At 54.7% G+C, this 10,826-nt stretch overlaps 5 protein-coding genes across 5 annotated transcripts in view; 4 read left to right on the forward strand and 1 right to left on the reverse strand.

Annotated features, from left to right (window-relative positions):
* GUITHDRAFT_139078 (hypothetical protein) overlaps nucleotides 1-81 on the forward strand; it is a gene marked incomplete at both ends in the record, with an annotated part of 1,410 nt that extends 1,329 nt beyond the window's left edge. The window contains one exon of the mRNA XM_005832065.1: nucleotides 16-81. Within this exon, the coding sequence (XP_005832122.1) occupies nucleotides 16-81 (66 nt within the window). The remainder of the gene's footprint in view (nucleotides 1-15) is intronic.
* Nucleotides 82-1,183: 1,102 nt separating this feature from the next.
* On the forward strand, nucleotides 1,184-2,279 carry GUITHDRAFT_152744 (hypothetical protein). The gene is made up of 4 exons (XM_005832066.1): nucleotides 1,184-1,498; nucleotides 1,677-1,916; nucleotides 1,971-2,105; nucleotides 2,232-2,279. The coding sequence occupies exons 1-4, from the start codon at nucleotides 1,388-1,390 to the stop codon at nucleotides 2,259-2,261; spliced, it is 516 nt and encodes a 171-aa protein (XP_005832123.1). The 5' UTR covers nucleotides 1,184-1,387; the 3' UTR covers nucleotides 2,262-2,279.
* A 487-nt stretch (nucleotides 2,280-2,766) lies between these two features.
* Nucleotides 2,767-4,193, forward strand: GUITHDRAFT_152745 (hypothetical protein). The gene is made up of 10 exons (XM_005832067.1): nucleotides 2,767-2,845; nucleotides 2,916-2,965; nucleotides 3,015-3,105; nucleotides 3,151-3,188; nucleotides 3,304-3,358; nucleotides 3,434-3,484; nucleotides 3,545-3,612; nucleotides 3,669-3,701; nucleotides 3,759-3,803; nucleotides 3,932-4,193. The coding sequence occupies exons 1-10, from the start codon at nucleotides 2,839-2,841 to the stop codon at nucleotides 3,980-3,982; spliced, it is 489 nt and encodes a 162-aa protein (XP_005832124.1). The 5' UTR covers nucleotides 2,767-2,838; the 3' UTR covers nucleotides 3,983-4,193.
* Nucleotides 4,166-5,738, reverse strand: GUITHDRAFT_163314 (hypothetical protein). Its single transcript, XM_005832068.1, has 3 exons — nucleotides 5,107-5,738; nucleotides 4,727-4,936; nucleotides 4,166-4,594 (listed from the first exon to the last, which is right to left on the reverse strand). The coding sequence occupies exons 1-3, from the start codon at nucleotides 5,355-5,357 to the stop codon at nucleotides 4,507-4,509; spliced, it is 549 nt and encodes a 182-aa protein (XP_005832125.1). The 5' UTR covers nucleotides 5,358-5,738; the 3' UTR covers nucleotides 4,166-4,506.
* Nucleotides 5,739-7,252: 1,514 nt separating this feature from the next.
* On the forward strand, nucleotides 7,253-10,699 carry GUITHDRAFT_139081 (hypothetical protein; the record flags this gene model as incomplete). The annotated part of the gene is made up of 13 exons (XM_005832069.1): nucleotides 7,253-7,646; nucleotides 7,714-7,865; nucleotides 7,915-7,983; nucleotides 8,028-8,051; nucleotides 8,282-8,341; nucleotides 8,593-8,642; nucleotides 8,795-9,257; nucleotides 9,341-9,386; nucleotides 9,522-9,597; nucleotides 9,750-9,833; nucleotides 9,995-10,190; nucleotides 10,333-10,430; nucleotides 10,672-10,699. The coding sequence occupies 13 exons, from the start codon at nucleotides 7,253-7,255 to the stop codon at nucleotides 10,697-10,699; spliced, it is 1,740 nt and encodes a 579-aa protein (XP_005832126.1).
* Nucleotides 10,700-10,826: the final 127 nt, after the last annotated feature.

Consider the following 10,826-nt stretch of genomic DNA (forward strand, 5'->3'; position numbering starts at 1 on the left):
ACTGTGGCATCGCAGGCAGTCAGGTCCATGGGCCCTGCAGCCTTCAAGGCGAAGGTGAAGGAGATCCTGCAAGACGAGTGACACTGGGTAGACTCACTAAGTTACGGCACTCCGCTCAACACACTGAATGGACTTTCAATCGGAACAGGGCCGGCCTCAGGGAGGAGCTTAGCGCGTCCGAGGCCGCGCTATCTACCAAAGTTGCCAAGTTTCAAAATTTGTTTGTACGGAGTCCCGGCGTACTACCGTAAACTTACTAGTAGTCGCCGGTAACTACAGTGTCCGTACGGTCGTCCGATCACGCCGCCAGGACCCCCCGGCCCGCCGCCGGCCCGGCACTGGCCGTCCGATCCGCGGCAGCCGCCGGGGCCCCTGGCCCACTGGCCATGCGGCCCAGCCCCGCCGGGTGAAGTCCCGGCCGCCCGGCCCGGCAGGCCGCACTGCCGGCCCGGCGGCCGGCCGCGGCGATGCCGCCCGGCCGGGACCGTCCGATCCGACGGTCGTCCCGGCGGCGGGCCGGGCCGGACTGCGCATACCGTACTGAGTACTGAGTCACTCACTGTGATGATAGGCCGGGCTTGACTGTCGGCCCCGATCAGAGGCCGCGCAACGGAGACGTACTGGAAAGATCCGACGGTTACAACAAACAACGTCTGACCGTTATGTCCGTTCCGACCCTCGTGCGAGAGTAACAAATATTATTAGTTTATAGAATAAAACTAAAATAAAGAAAAGCTACCCAATATCATTGAACAGTAGTAATTCTGTACTGAAAGTGTTTGGATCCTGAAATATAAATTTCGGTAGAGAGAAGTGCCTTTCCGTACAAGTAAGTTGGATCTTCAGTTTTAATTTGTTCGAATATCAAGAATCTAAACAATCTCTTATTAAGATCTGATTTAAAAGAATACCACATAAAGAAAAACTGTACTGTCAATTCTAAAACTTCACTTATAATTCAATATATAAACATTTAGAAATTCCAACCCTCCCCACCCTCCACCCCCTTTCAAGCCGTCGGAAACACAAGGGGTACCCACCCCTCCATGTACCCTTTCAAATTACAGCAATTCAGTGGGTGCGAGTGACCACCCCCACCCCCAGTATATAGGGATCATACCCCCCGTTCCATCACCACCCCCATTCCCTCCACCTCCTCCTCCTTCACGCCGGCCCCCCCTTGCTTCATCCTCCCTTCTCAGCGCTCGCTCGCTCTCCGCCTCCTCCTCTTCCTCCCCCACACCCTTCCACACGTCAGGCTCGCTCTCTCCCTCCTCTCCTCGTCCTTCTCCCCACCTCCTGGCGATTTGTTGACCGCAACTCGGCGTTGTCCCTGGCTGTAGCTGTTGTTTCCACCGGTCCTCCCTCCCGTTCACCGCAGCCTCCAATGCAGGCGGCGTTCTTTCTCCTCGCAGCACTCGCCTCGACGAGTGCTGTCATGGCACTCAAGTCGTCGGAAAGTCTTTCCTCAATCCAGAATGCCTTGCAATACTCTCAGGTACCTGGCCTCCATTTCATCGCTTTTTCGCCACCTCCGTTCTGTTACTTGTATCCTTGGCGTGTTGGCCATAGATCTCTTCCCTTATCCCCCGATCCTCGTTGATGCTCTCCCTCTATCCCGTGATCCCGTCGTGTCCCTCGCTTCCTCGCAATCCATGACAACCTTTGTCTTCCAGGGCATGGCCTACGTCGAGCGCACTGCTTTCGTTGGAGGGCAACTCGGCAGAGTGTCGTCGCTGAACGCAGGAGCGGCTGTCTCAGCTCCTTCAGCTCCTCTCCGCGTCTCCTTCTGTCCTGTGGCGATGGAAGGCGGCAAGAACTGCATGCGGATGTACCCCCCGAGCCTCCGCGTCACAAGGTGGGGTGGAGCTCAGCGCAGCCGCCAAGTCGTCCTCCATGCTGGCAACCCCGAGCAGGTGCTGTGCGCCCTGCTGTTCGCGCATTTCTATCCCTCACTCTTGCTCCTGCAGGAGCCGACTCCCGTCGAGGCTGAGGTCGTCAACGACGAGGTCTTCGACCCCCTCGGTCTGGGAGGAGGAGCAGGAGCCAGCGGCGATTTCGATGCGAACCTTGCTCAGAGGAATCTGTGGGAGGCCGTGAAGGTCCGTAGATGCTCTAGGAGAAGAGAGGGTAGAGCCGTTGGGCTGAGCAAGAGGTTGTCGGGGGGAAGGGGGAGAGGAGGAGGAAGAGTGGAGGAGGAGGAGGAGGGGAACTGAAGGAGGAGCAGCTCGGAGACACTGAGAAGATTGCCTTTGCCGTGAGCAAGGGAGCCGACATCAACCACAAGTACAGCGAGGAAGGAGACGCGTCTGCCATCCAGTGCGCTGCCTTGAACGGAAACACTGATGCGGTCCTGCCCTCTCCCCTTCCCGTGTCGCCTTCGAGCTCCCTGTCCCTTCCCCCTCCGTCTCTCTCCCTCCCGCTCCTCTCTCCTCTCTCCCCTCTCTCCTCTCTCCCTCTCTCCTCTCTCCCTCTCCCCTCCGCCCTCCTCTGTCTTCCCCCCCCCCTCCCTCCTCTGCGTACCTGCCTTAATCGTCGTGCCACAGGTGGCCAAGCTCGCATCGCTCGGAGCGAATGTCAACCAGTGCGACAAGTACAAGTGGACGGCTCTGCATGACGCGGTGAGAGGAGGAGGAGGCGATGGGAGGGGCTGATTCCCTGCCAGGCCCTCAATGGGCACACGGAGACCGTGGCGAAGCTCGTGTCGTTGGGAGCTAAGGTAGAGGAGGAGGGGGAGGAGGAGCTGTAGATAAGTGAAGACATCAGGTTGACGCCAAGACTGACGTCGAGGATGATGCTCCTGGCGCTGGACTCCGTACCCCTCTGAGCAACGCCGCCATGAACGGTGAGGAGGAGGATTGAACAGAGAGGGAAGGAGAAGGAGGAGGAGGAGCCTGATCGACTTTCTCTTGCAGGTCACACCGAGACTGTTCGCAAGCTTGTCTCTCTTGGAGCGAACGTGAATGTGAGGAGGAGAAGGAAGAGGAGGAAGAGAGGATGATGATTGCGAGCAGGAGAGGCAGAAGGATGGGTGGACTGCGCTTCACTTCGCTGCAAGAAACGGGTGGGAGGAGACGGTCGAGGCTCTGGTCAAGCTGGGCATCGGTGCGGCAAAATCAGGCCGCCAGCTGAGCTGAGAAGTTTTGACAGACCCAAATGTCAAGAATGACGTCGATATGACTGCCCTGGTAACGCTCCTGCTCTTCCCCCTCCCTCCCTGACCGTTTCCGCTCCCCCCTGTCTTCGTTTCTACTTGCATGGCTCCCTTCTTCTCGTCTCGTACTTACATGCCCTTCCCTTCAGCATTACGCCGCTTGGGATTCAACCATTGAGACCTGTCAGAAGCTCATCGACCTGGGTAGAAACTCCTCCTCCTCCTCCTCCTCCTCCTCCTCCTCCTCCTCCTCCTCCTCCTCTCATTTTTGTGTTTTAGGTGTCGATGTGAACCATAAGGCCAAGGGAAAACTTTCAGCGTTGGAGCTCGGTGAGTATTCGAACTCGCATGCTCGACCAGGTGCTGATGTCATTGCCCCCTCCTCTCCAGCCCGCAAAAGGAGACGTGAGCTAGCAGGAAACAAGATCGCTGAGCTCTTGGAGAAGTACTCTGACGTGGTAAGACACGCTAAGGAGAGGAGGACTCTGAACCGAGTCGCTAACGTGGTTCACAGGAAAAGCCGAGCATGGAGGATGAGTCGAGTCCGGTAAGAAGTTGAGGGAGGAAGGGAGATAAGTTGTTTACCGTCCTCTCCCTCCCGCAGAAAACTTGGGAAGAGTGGGCTCCTGCTGACCCTGAGTGGCGCAAGGTGACCTGATGCCCAGCCCCTCCTCCTCCTCCTCCTCCTCATGACTCCTCTCACGCTCTCTCTGTCTCTTCCGCCTCCCTTTGCCACTTCCAGCTGCCTCCCTCAGCTGATGCTGACCATGTTTGCAGCTTATCGCGAACGATCCTTACGCACAGTCGATCACGGGAAGAGAAATCTAAACATTACGAAGAACAGCCAAGAAGCCAGAAAACTCTCCTCCTCCTCCTCCCTCTCCCCCTCCTCCTATTATTGAGGTCAATACTCTTGCTGGAAATAAGGTTCCGCCGTCCTTCAGGACGGTGTAGTGAGGAGGAAAGGCAGACCGAGGAGATACTTTCTAAGAGAAAGAGTTGAGTTGTTTTCACGGATCAGTTTATTGTTGAGCTGAAGAAACAAAACAAGATATAATAACATTGATCTCCCTCTCTCTCTTCCTATGTACAAGGCAGCTTTGGCCCAATTTCACATCTCAACTTTGACGAACGAAGCTGTTGATCACATCATATGTACAAGCAAGTGCAAATTCAGCCTAGGTCATCATAATCGTACTCATCATCATCTCCATTATAAAGAATCCAATCATCATCATCACCATCATTCCTTACATCAAGCGGTCTATAACATCCACTTAATCCCCTAACTTCATCCTATCTCGTCGTCTCTCTATACATGTCGCTCACCATCACCATCACCATCACCGTCCTCATGCCTTGATGGACAACTCACACACAACATTTGGGTTCGATGAACTCACAGCAAAGATTGAAGCCGGCTTCTTTTGAAACCAAAGCCTGTAAAGAAAGTAAGGTCGATGTTGTAAACTACATCATCATCATCATCATCATTCTCGATCATCATCATCAGCATCAGCATCATCATCATCATCATCATCATCATCATCATCATCATCATCGTCATCTCACAAGTCTGCTCTCTTCTCCGGATTCAGAACCATCCCTGACACATCTCGCAGTATGACGCAAACTTCTGTCATTGACATGTCTTGCGCAGGACAGGACCTCGTCCTCCTCAACCCGTCCTCCGACTGAAAGCATGCCGCCACTTGCTCCATAATGGTATCTTGTGGATTCTGATCAGGGTTGGGAGCCAGCTCAAGGAATACGTCCAGGCCCCTGAGGAGGAGGATAAGAAGAGGAGGCGAACAAAGAGGGCATGGAGCAAAAGCTTGCCAAGGAGCAGGAGCACGAGAAAGAGCAGGAGCAACAGAAGGAGCAGGATAAGGAGCAGAAGAAACAGCTGGAGAAAGAGCAGCAGGAAGAGCAGCAGAGAGAGCAGGGCTCACTTGTGGATGGTGAGGTACTTCTGCAGCAGCCGTGACTTGGTGAGGCTCTCCCGGTGCTCGAAGTCAGGCACCCACACCAGCACGTCCCGGTCGACGTGATTCGCGAGAGTCTGACTGAGGAAAAGGCGCTGAAGCCGCTTAATGATCCGAACCTTAGCCTTGTGAAGGTGCTGCTGTGCGTGAGGGAAGATCCTGCTGGTGAAGGATCGCCAAATCAACCCAGGGCGCCATGAAGAAGGGAGCAGGTGCATATGATGATGAGAGCACGAGTTGGTCTAGTCTGGTTGACGGACGCGAGTGTTTCTTGGATCCTCCTTCACTTCCCTCCAATAACCTCACAGCTTGGGGTATCGATGGACAGACCTTGAACTTGTTTCTTGACTTATCTTGTTTCTTGACTGCCTTCTTCAACCCGCGTTCTCTCTCCTCCCTCTCCTCTCTCGTATCTCTCCCCCTGCCTTCTCCCTCTGCCTTTCTCAATCCCTGACTCGTTCAACCCAACGAAAGACGTTCCTTCTGCCTTTGATCACTGCTTGAATGGTCTCCTACTACAATCTCCTTCTACTCTCTTGTCCTCTCACTGCCCTTGAAGGTTTCTTCTCCTCCTTCACGCTTCGATGCTCTCCGGGTCTGCAGTTTGATAGGTCAGAACTCGAAGAAATCTCACTATAATCCATTTCAATCGCAATCTTCTCCCTAACTCCAGTACCAACAGGATACGCCTCTCCTCTTCCTCTTTCCTTCGTCTCGTCTGACCTCCGACGCTAGTTTACTCCTTACCCACCTCGCCCCTCTACTTCTTGCTCTTCGAATCACTTGTTTTTCTTGCTACTTGACCGTATTCGTTTGCTCGTATTAACTATCAGGATGCGTAGAAGTAGCAGGAGGACAAGACTGAGTCAGACTACATAGGAGGCGGCGAGGAGGAGGAGGAGGAGGAGGAGGAGGAGGAGGAGGAGGAGGAGGAGGAGGAGGGGAGGCGTCGAGGGGAGGAGGGGGGACGAGGCGCTGGGGTGCATGGTGAACATCTTGTATCTCGCAGTTGCAAATTTCATCACTTAGCCACATCGCAAGAGGGGTGGGGGTACAAAAAGGGGGGGGTGGGGGTGATAAGAAGGGTATTGTAAGCTCACCCTTCAGTACAGTGCCACATTATGTATAGAGGGGTGGGGGTGGGGGGTTCAGAATACCGGTACAAATGCATACCAAAGAACCGGTATTTTATAGCAAGAAGTCGAGTTCGTTCCACTACCATTCAATGTTTTACAAAGATCGATTTGAAGGGGTGGTGGTTACATTGGGGGGGTAGTGGGTGCGAAACAAGGGCAAGGAAATGGAATCGGTCGAATTGAAAGGGTGGGGTGATACATGACCGGTGCTAAAACCATCATTTGAGGGGGTAGTGTTAGAGCAGTGACACCAAAGGGGAGGGTGGCATTGGGGTTAGTATGGAGGGAAACGAGGGGATACGTGTAGTAAAATAGTTTTAGATTATGAAAAGCCCTATCTTTGAGTGTGTTCGCAAACAAATAGTTGTAGAAGTGGTAAAATCCCACTTTTTACTCCATTATTTCATTGATTTTATTTGTAAGAACTTGGAAAGGAGCTATTTCGATTCATTTCCGTTAGCTGTGGTCATCACTACGAGTCATGGTCCGAGTAAATTTAACTAAACATTTCAGCCAAACATAACGGAAGGGAGGGGGATGAGGGCTTATGTATGTGGGGGGATGAGGTCAGGAAATGCGAAGGGGAGGAATGAGTGGGGATGTGGTCTGCAGGACCCTCTACGATGAGGGGGTAGAAGAATAGTATTGAGGGGGTCCAAATATATGAGGAGGTAGAGGGGGTAGAGGATCTTCATGCAGGCGCCAAATCGGCGCTGGGAGGAGGGGAGTGGGAGAGGATGGGAGAGGAGGAGGAGGTAGAGAGAAGTATGTATGATGCTGAGGCAGAGACGATGAGGAGATGGTACAGGAGGAGGACGTGTATGTTAGCCCCGAGGTTGTAGTTGAGAAGAAGCGTGGAGGGTATGCGCAGAATTTTGAATGTCAGAGAGGAGGAGAGGGAGAAGAGCGCAGATAGTGTAGGTGCGTCTCCGGGCTAGAGGAGACAGGATTGACCCGATCATGTCTGCACTGCGAGCATGTGGGTCTGCACATGGCTTGAGAGAGCGACGAGAATGATGGTTGACTTGCAAGTGACTCTCTCGCTTCTTACAGAATCTGTGGCTGGAGCACCAGCGATCAACAGGATGAGACCTGCCGCCGAATTCAACCTGCTGCCTCCTAACAACCTGGGAAGCAATCGCTTCATAGCTGAGAGGATATTCGCCCGCTATGTCCGGGCTGTGTTCTGGTACTCCCAGGCGTTCATCTTCTTCCTCCCTGCCTTGTCCGTCTTCGTTCATCCTCACGGAGCTCTGGCACGTGGGATGTGGAGAAACGTCTATATAGGTAGCTCGCAGGTCATGATCGCATGCAGTTGGACGATCGCCTACTACTCGGGCAAGAGAGTTCCCAAGGCTCGCACTGGGTTCGGTGAGCCAGCGAGGAGGGGAGGGGAGGGGAGGAGAGAAGCTGAATACCTTGCTCTTGGATGTTGCAGCTGTTGGATGGAAGTTGGTATGCCATGGGACGCTGTTTGTGCTCGCTCTCTACTTCCTTCCCTCGAGGCAGTCGTTCTTCGCGTACCTGGTCGCCTCCGGGCTCTACTCCTTCCTTGTTCTCGTCTTCCCAAGTCCGGACTTGTCCCAGAGAGTGAGCAGCTGCCCACCTTCTTGCTGGGCGAAACTCACGAGGCCTCCAGCTGTGGCTGATGTTCAGCTCCGTCTGCTTCAATCTCTTCTCCCTCGCTCTCCTTCGCTACATTTCGTCGGTGAGTGGGCACCCCTCTGCCATGTTGGACTGACGGCTGGGCAGGTGGCGGTGGATCAAGCAGGCAGCGTGTGTAGGAAGAAGAGCCTTGTCGACATCTGCGGGTTGTGCAATGATGCATTCTGTACAAGAGATGACGATGATGATCATGATGGAGATGGAGATGATATTCGTGGTGATGGTGGTGGTGGTGGTGGTGGCGATGGTGAAAGTTGTATTGATAGATGATGTGATGACAACGACGATGATGTTCATGGTCAGGCCCAACGGTTGTGTAGACTTGAACTTTGCGGCGCAAGGGATCGCAGGTCGATGGGTTTGCGGGAGTCCGGGGGATTGCTGACAAACGACAACCAGTGGTGATAAGCTCGATAATACGAGGTTCTGTCCGAAGATGCGCCGCTCAGTTTGTCCAGACCCCTCTCAATGTGAGAAGTAGGGGAGGAGAGGAGAGGAGAGGAGAGGAGAGGAGAGGAGAGGAGAGGAGAGAGGATGGAGAGAGGATGGAGAGACCTGAAGGGGAGGCAAGATGAGGAGAGCGGGAAGAAGAGGGGATGTAAATGTTGGCAAACATTTTCCTTCTCCCTCATTTGCCTTTTCTTGTTTGCAGTTGCCAAAATCAATTCGTATGAAGCAAGAGATCTCCTCGTCCTTGTCAAGGTTTGTGCTGCCTGAAACTCTCGTTCCTCCTCCTCCACCACCACCACCACCTCCTCCTCCTCCCCCCCTCCTCCTGCTCCTGCTTTCCTGCTCCTCCTCATTCTCATCCTCTCCCGATCATCGTATCATCGTCACTGACTTAACTCTCTCAGATCGCTGACCATTGCAACCTACGGCGCCTTCTGCTCGCTCTTCTTCCTCTGGGTCTTCGCCCGCGTCGTCGTGCTCTCTGTGCTTACCTTCCAGCAGGTCTCCTTGTCCAGCGGAGGAAGCGACTTCCTCTTCAACTCCCCCGTCTCTGCCTTGGCATGGACGGACGTGCGAATCTGCGAGCAGGGAGGAGCGGGAGGGCTGGACGATGGCTCCTCCCCATCCTCGGAGGCCGCGAGCCTGCTCAGCTTCTCAGGAGGGAGGCTGATGAAGCAGCTGGCGCTCGTGCTCGGGTTGAAGCTGGAGAGGGAGGGGGACGGGGATGGGCTCAGTGGTGGGGAGAAGCTGCTGTGGACGTTGAGCTCGGCGCCAGCGGTCATGAGCGTGTGCGTAGCTCTCCTGCTCTGCGAGCTGCTGCTGGACGCGGCGGTGGAGTGTTGGGTTACGAGCGACTTTACCTTGCAGGTCTTGCGCACGAGGAGGGAGGGAGGGAGGGAGGGAGGGAGGAGGAGGAGGAGGAGGAGGAGGAGGAGCTGACAGCCATACAGGATAACAGTGTGAAAGATGCACTTGAGAGAATGCAGCCCCTTCTTGGTAGAAGCTCTGCTCCTCACCATCCTCCTCTCCCGCCGCTGCCCCTTCCCCCTCTTTGTTTCTCTCCCTCTTCCTCTCCCACTGTCTTTCCTCCCTGGTCCCTCCTCCCCCCTCTCAATCCTCACTTTGCTTCAGGAACGATCCTCAGGATGAACGCATCAGCATCCTCGGCAAGCAAGGATAACCTTCTCGCCAAGTTTCACTTCGTCCGGTAGCTCCCACATACTCACCTTACCGTCCAGAACCTGTTCCTCTCCCTCCTCCCTCCTCCCTCCTCCCTCCTCCCTCCTCCCTCCTCCCTCCTCCCTCCTCCGTCTCCATCTCTCTCCCGTCATCCCTTTCCTTCTCACCATCACGACGCAGAGCGGCAGCTTTCAAAGAGCTTCAGTCGCTCTCCGAGCATGAAGTTGGACGCCTCATGCCGCTTTTCAGCTCCTCCTCTAGCGGGTAATATGAACAAGGAGGGAGAGGGGAGGAAGAAGAGAAAGTGGGAAGAAGGAGGAGGAAGGAATGTTGGGGAAGGGTCGATATCCAATGGAGAAGGAGGGGGAGAGGACAGAGTAGCGCTCGACTCCTTCACCTCGCACGAGCTTGACAAACTTCGAAAGGATGCTGGAGGGGCTGGTGGGGAAGCACCTGGAGACTCTGAGGAGCTTCTGCGACACTTTGCGGGTCCAGCTGGCGAAGGCCGAGGGCATCCGTGCTGAGGTGAATCTGTCCCGCCAGCTGGTGGTCAGCAGGGCTGAGGTGACGTGGCAGGTGGAGAAAAGCGCCATGGCCGACAAGCTGGGAATACCGGGACAGGTCTGTGCGGAAGTGCCGAGCTATCACTGAAGACTGAATCCTCCCCTTTTCCTCCTCCTCCTCCTCTTCCTCCTCCTCTTCCTTCTCCTCCTCAAACTTCCCCCTCTCCCCTCCACTTGGTCTCCTCTTCCTCTCTCCACAGGGTCTTCTGGGGCAGGCGCTTGGGATCGACTCGTGGATGATGGGAGCAGGGATGAGCACGAGGCTGCAGCTGCTGCAGAGGGAGCTGAGAGCCTGCTGGTCATCGACAGATCTCCTCCTGTCGTGTGGTGATTGCCTCTGCCTGCATGTCGTACTTCTGACAACATTCCTCCTCCTCCTCCTCCTCCTCCCCCTCCTCCTCCTCCCCCTCCTCCTCCTCACTTTCCCTCGCCCTTCTCGCTCGCTGCTCGTCTCTACAGGCTTCCGTCTCAAATCGAGTGCGGAAGTTACCGATCAATGACCTGCAAATCATGTTGTCACTGATGTTAATTGCTTACAGTCTATATGTCAATTGTCTCCGTGGTTGAATTGTTTTCAGTGCCTGCGACGCATGTCTGTTAACGGGCCCTCCTCCAACGTGCAATAGCTGCATGCATCTCTGTTGTCTTAGTGTTGCGTAGCTGTGAAGCTGAAAGGGGTGGATCTGCGAGCGCT

The sequence above is a fragment of the Guillardia theta genome (assembly GCF_000315625.1).
Source record: "Guillardia theta CCMP2712 unplaced genomic scaffold GUITHscaffold_36, whole genome shotgun sequence".
NCBI classification, from domain to species: domain Eukaryota; class Cryptophyceae; order Pyrenomonadales; family Geminigeraceae; genus Guillardia; species Guillardia theta.

Excerpts from the sequence above, each read along its gene's own strand:
- GUITHDRAFT_152744 (XM_005832066.1), top strand. The coding sequence starts at position 1,388 with ATGCAGGCGGCGTTCTTTCTCCTCGCAGCACTCGCCTCGACGAGTGCT. Across the intron at positions 1,917-1,970 it reads ATGCTGGCAACCCCGAGCAG|GAGCCGACTCCCGTCGAGGC; the intron begins GTGCTGTGCGCC and ends TTGCTCCTGCAG. Across the intron at positions 2,106-2,231 it reads TGTGGGAGGCCGTGAAGGTC|GAGACACTGAGAAGATTGCC; the intron begins CGTAGATGCTCT and ends AGGAGCAGCTCG.
- GUITHDRAFT_152745 (XM_005832067.1), top strand. Across the intron at positions 3,702-3,758 it reads TGGAGGATGAGTCGAGTCCG|AAAACTTGGGAAGAGTGGGC; the intron begins GTAAGAAGTTGA and ends TCCCTCCCGCAG. Across the intron at positions 3,804-3,931 it reads CTGACCCTGAGTGGCGCAAG|CTTATCGCGAACGATCCTTA; the intron begins GTGACCTGATGC and ends CCATGTTTGCAG.
- GUITHDRAFT_163314 (XM_005832068.1), bottom strand. The coding sequence starts at position 5,357 with ATGCACCTGCTCCCTTCTTCATGGCGCCCTGGGTTGATTTGGCGATCC. Across the intron at positions 4,937-5,106 it reads AAGTACCTCACCATCCACAA|GGGCCTGGACGTATTCCTTG; the intron begins GTGAGCCCTGCT and ends CCTCCTCCTCAG. Across the intron at positions 4,595-4,726 it reads CCGGAGAAGAGAGCAGACTT|GCTTTGGTTTCAAAAGAAGC; the intron begins GTGAGATGACGA and ends CTTTCTTTACAG.